At 46.9% G+C, this 5,342-nt stretch overlaps 1 protein-coding gene across 1 annotated transcript; it reads right to left on the reverse strand.

Annotated features, from left to right (window-relative positions):
- Positions 1-100: 100 nt before the first annotated feature.
- On the reverse strand, positions 101-1,612 carry LOC135638239 (phosphatidylinositol 4-phosphate 5-kinase 1-like). Its single transcript, XM_065151273.1, has 3 exons — positions 913-1,612; positions 578-806; positions 101-500 (listed from the first exon to the last, which is right to left on the reverse strand). The coding sequence occupies exons 1-3, from the start codon at positions 1,551-1,553 to the stop codon at positions 336-338; spliced, it is 1,035 nt and encodes a 344-aa protein (XP_065007345.1). The 5' UTR covers positions 1,554-1,612; the 3' UTR covers positions 101-335.
- Between the last annotated feature and the right edge of the window lie 3,730 nt (positions 1,613-5,342).

Below are 5,342 nucleotides of genomic sequence, written 5' to 3' on the forward strand. Positions count from 1 at the left end.
ATGAGACACTACGACAGGTGCATGTTACTGCGTTCTGTTCCAGCAGATCCAAGTAATTTTATCAAACAAGTAAATTTACTAGAAGACCTTCTAAAACAAATGAGCATCTAATGGATGTTGTTCCCCATGTGCAGATTCAAACACAATTGACAGCCCAAGGATCATGGCACATGGTAGCTTGCAGATCTTTCTCTTTTTCTTTCTCTGTTGAAGACGTCGAAGACTAGAACATGGAGAGCAGTCACAGCTCTGCAAACTTCCATGTTCTCATCTACATGTTACCGTCTCGTGGCGTGCAAATTTGCTGTCAGTATTTACAGTATCGAGGTGTAATCTCACACGTATATGTCACAGAATTTGTCTTCCTTCTCGTTCTGGGCTGCTCTGACTGCAGCAACTCGAGCAGCCATGGCTGCCTTGTTTGCTGCTGAAACGGCATGCTTGACTTGCTCCTCCGCCTGCGGGAGAAGGACACAGCTCTCTGCGGCCTTCTTTGCAGCCTGAAGAAATGAAAAAGGATTGGAGTTCAACAAGATCGATACGGTGCACACTAGTTGGAGATCCGTGTCTATATTACCTCGACAGCTCGCTCGACGGCAGGGTCCGTTGCGAGGAAACTGTTCTTCAAAATGCCGCAGTCCCACTCACCAGATCTTGAATCGCCATTGCCAAACGTGTATGTTCCCAAACCTTGTCTCCTTCCTTCGTGCCATGAGCCCTCGTAGCAGTGGCCGTTGGCAAAGCTGTATATCCCGAAGCCGTGGATTTTGTCCCCGAAGTATTCACCGCTGTAGGTATCGCCATTCCTGCAATCAACCAAGCGTTGATCCATGGTACGTCCCTCCAATTCGATAACAAGGAGGCTGGAGGTTGGAGCCATTAATCTTAAAGCAACAGAGGAGGACGTCTTACCTGAAGCGGTACCGGCCGAGGCCGTGCTTGACGCCGCACTTGAACTCCCCTGCATAGCAGCTGCCATCGGAGCAGGTCTGCATGCCGCGCCCGTGGCTCTGCCCGATGACCCACTCGCCGGAGTAGCTGTCCCCGTCGTAGAACCGGTACACCCCGAACCCGTGCCGCGCCCCCTGCCGGTACTGTCCGCGGTACCGGCTGCCCCTCGCCCAGCTCTCGATCCCGTGCCCGTCGTACTTCCCGTCGACCCAATCCCCCTCGTACCGCCCGCTGGCGTTGAAACAGTACACTCCACTCCCGTGACACCATCCCTTGTGCAACTCCCCTTCATAGGTATCCCCGTTGCCAAAGAACATTACTCCCTCGCTCGCAGCCTTCCCGATCATGCATCCTCTGTTGGAAGCTCTTCCGACGACGTCTTCGCCGACGAACCAACGAACCGATAGGTCCTTTCGGGCCGCCCTAAGCTTGAGGAAGCGGGACCAACCGAGGAGCAAGGAGATAAAAACCAAACAAGCAGAGGAGAGCAGAAGGATGTTGACCGTTGCGAAGGCATAGTTGAAGTAGAACAGGATGAAGGATAGGAGAAGGAAGAAGGCGATGGAGACTGAGAAAGGAGCAGAAGAGCAACCACCTTCCATTCTCCCAACCTGTTCTTTGCGCTCTTCTTCGGCGGAGAGAGAGAGAGAGAGAGAGAGAGACGTGGGTACCGGAATCCGGGGTGGTAATATAGGGGAAGAATCGATCGAACGGGTTGGGACGAGTTGGTAGGGGCCACGTCGGCGTCAACGGTGTCTATGGACGGTGTGATGGGTGGAATGACATTGACTGACGTGAAAAGAGCATGGCGGAGAGGTGAGCGCAGAAAGACACAAACAAAAAAAGCGAGGATTTGGGGCCCACGAGAGACGATTAGGGTTGGGTTCGGATATGGATCGCTCGGGGAAACGAGCATGGGCCCGGGCGGAACGGCTGACGGAGACAGGGCTCCGGTGTGGTTCATGGTCGATGTCGGCGCCTATTGTTGACGAGATCGGTGACGTTGGGCGTGACAGGTCCGTTGTGGATCGGCTTGCGATGTGTGGATGCGTGTCTCTGACCGCCGCCGCGTGTTGTGCTTATGTCCATGCAACTCACCTCCCCAAATCGGTGATAAGCTTCTGAATATTTAAAACATATTATGTTCATGGAACCACCTCATTTGCAGGACATACCTGACGAGGATAAGACTCGATTGATTGTGTTATGTGGATCAGAACACGTTTTTTTTTTTTTTTGGCTTTGACAGGAATAGGGATGGGTCCGAGTCAGAATGTTGACCTGGATCCCTCGTGTTCTTCCGTTCACGAGGGGTAATTATACATCGTCTCATCGAGGACTCTTTAATAATTCAGTTTATACATTTAAATAAATTATATTAAAATATTTATAATTATAAAAAAAATAAAAATATTTAATCTCATTTATCCTGATATCATCGGTCTTACCGATGAAAAATATAACACGTGACAGTATATATATGAATAATATAAAAATGATAGATAAAAATATATTTTTAATAATGATGACGGTCGAAGACATCATGAGTGGCTGTTGTACTGACGGTCGACAATAATGACGCAATGGTCAACCTTGTCAATATCGATCCGAACATTGATGACGAGGAAGAAGAGAAGACAAAGCGATGAGGCATTTGTGTCAATGTTAGAGGAGAAAGAGGAAAGAGATGAGACATCTGCATCGGTGCCACATCGCTTTACCTCCTCTTCCTCCTCCGACACCGCTCTACATCTACTTCGACGCCAAAGGAGAAAGAGGAGGCATATGAGGCATTTGCATTGGCATCACTCAAATTCTCGGATGGTCATTTCATCCAGTAGTGCAACGAATTCAAGGAATGGGAGGTAGGCAACGAAAAGGAGGTAGAGGTTGCAAGCGAGCTCAATGAAGAGGTGCACATACTTCAAGCTCTCGAGCCTTAGTTGCGCATGTAAACGACACGCACGCTCCACCCACAACGACGTGGTCGTTGATCTACTTTCATATCAACTTCACCTGCGATCAAAGGGGATCCGATTGGACGACGATGACTAATCATTGCACAAAATGAAGGCCTAAAGAGTACATATTCAATGACGGGAGTGACAACAAACCCTCATCCTCCTTCTTGCTCGTTACAGCCATCTTTTTGATACTCTCTCCCGCTACCAAGGCACTGGAGGTGAGAGGGAAGGAGGATGAGGGTTTACTGTTTCTCCTGTCATTGGATTTTGTACACTTTGAGTCTTCATTTTGTGCAATAATCAATCCTTACTGTCGGATCAAATCCCCTTTAATCGCTAGTGGAGCTAATCTAAAAACGGGGTCGACGATCATGCCTCTGTATTCGGGGCATACGCATCATTCACGTGTTGGCTAAAGCTCGAGAGTTCGAAGCAAATGTGCCTCATCGGTGAGGCATCTGTGTCAACGTCAGAGGAGAAAGAGGAGGGAGGTGAGACATCTGCATCGGTACCAGATTGCTTTGCCTCCTCTTCCTCCTCCGACACCATTCTATATCTACTTCGATGCCAAAGGAGAAAGAGGAGGCATATGAGACATTTGCATTGGCGCCACACTTAAATTCTCGGAAGGTCGCTTCATCCAGTAGTGCAACGGATTCAAGGAAGGGGAGGTGGGCAACGAAAAGGAGGTAGAGGTTGCAAGCGAGCTCAACGAAGAAGTGCACATACTTCAAGCTCTCGAGCCTTAGTTGCGCATGTAAACGACATGCATGCCCCGCCCACAACGACGCGATCGTTGACCTGCTTCCATATCAAATTCACCTGTGATCAAAGGGGATCCGATTGAACGACGATGACTATGTTAGGAACGTGTTGGCACTAAGAAGGGGGGGGAGGGGGTTGGTGGGGTGAATTAGTGCAGCGATAAAAACACGTCGATTCTAAAAATTCTTTCGTACGTTAAAAACTGAACCTGAAAATATGCTTGACTTGAAAGCATGTTCGTAAATGTATTGCCAGCAATAAGTAAGTAAAGTGGTTTGCAATTAAAGTAAATTGCTCAAAAGAAATGCAAACCAGATTTTTATAGTGGTTCGGTCGTCGTGACCTACATCCACTCCACCGATTCCTCTTCCGTCGAGGCCACAGGTATCCACTATCAGTCTTCCTTCAATGGGCGAAGACCAACCACCTTCTACAGCTCTTTCTTCTTTTACCGAGTTTAGGAGATAACCCTTACACCTCCACTTATAATAAGAACAAGTCGGCACTAAGAGAGGGGTGAATTAGTGTAGTGGATGAAAACGTCGGTTTCAAAAAATCCTTTCGTATGATAAAATCGAACTCAGAAATGCTTAACTTTGAAAGTGAAGTAAGAGCATATCGAAGGCAATTTGCAGTTAATGTAAATTGCAGGAAGTAAATGCAAACCAGAGAACACGCTAATTTTATAGTGGTTCGGTCATCGTGACCTACATCCACTCCACCGATTCCTTTTCTGTCGAGGCCACCGGCATCCACTATCGATCTCCTTTAATAGGCGAAGATCAATCTCCTTCTTACACCCCTCTTCTCCTTTTACCGGGTTTAGGAGACAACCCTTACAAGCACTCACTCCTCTCTCAAACTATTCTAACACTTAGACTAGAGGAGGATTCTCATAAGAGATTTCTACAGCGTTTTTCCCTTTTTAAATTCTCTATGCTTGTATGTGTTAACCAGGGATGAAAGGGGTATTTATAGGCTTCAAGTTGATTCAAACTTGGAGTCTAAAAAGGTCTCATCGTAGGTTTCCTTAGTACTGACAGTACCATCGCCGTTCCTGGGTGGTATTACCGTCGCAAGATCTAGTACTGGGTGGTACCACCGCCGAACAGGGGTGGTACCACCTCTGGCATAGCTAATGAGATTTTTCTCATCTCAATGCAAATAGTGACACTATGTTTCTTATGTGACACGTTATGCTGAAGTTTTTTATGTTATCATTAAAAGCTTATTTTTGACGTATTGTCATAAATCGTCATCGTGTACATGCAACATCTTCACTCAACAAATCATTCATCGCTTTTACATGCTTATACAGATGTTTGACAATATGTTTTACCTTGTTTTTGCATGGTTTTATTTGAAAATTATAAGAAACGACAATTCATAGTGTTACAATGCGATCGTTCATCACGCCGAGTAAAACTACCCCAAAATGGCTTCGTTTTCCCATGCCACGGCCTGTTTCTTGTAGATTGTATCAGTGTGCGAAATATCAGTCATCTCAGACCCTTGGAACCCCTTAGGTGGCACCAAGGGGATGGGGCTTCGGGGTAGTGTTAAGTGTTGATCGGTATACACAAGTTTGCACGTTAACTTGATGGGAACTTGCTATTGTGCCCGACACCCGATGAGTAGTTGTTTGTGGATTTATGATTGTTC

The sequence above is a fragment of the Musa acuminata genome, chromosome BXJ3-5, assembly GCF_036884655.1.
Source record: "Musa acuminata AAA Group cultivar baxijiao chromosome BXJ3-5, Cavendish_Baxijiao_AAA, whole genome shotgun sequence".
Lineage (NCBI taxonomy): Eukaryota > Viridiplantae > Streptophyta > Magnoliopsida > Zingiberales > Musaceae > Musa > Musa acuminata.

What these genes read in the sequence shown, in the direction of transcription:
- LOC135638239 (XM_065151273.1), bottom strand. Translation starts at nt 1,553, where the DNA reads ATGGAAGGTGGTTGCTCTTCTGCTCCTTTCTCAGTCTCCATCGCCTTC. An exon ending in CTCGGCCGGTACCGCTTCAG is followed by an intron (nt 807 to 912) that starts GTAAGACGTCCT and finishes GGTTGATTGCAG; the next exon opens with GAATGGCGATACCTACAGCG. An exon ending in CCGTCGAGCGAGCTGTCGAG is followed by an intron (nt 501 to 577) that starts GTAATATAGACA and finishes TCATTTCTTCAG; the next exon opens with GCTGCAAAGAAGGCCGCAGA.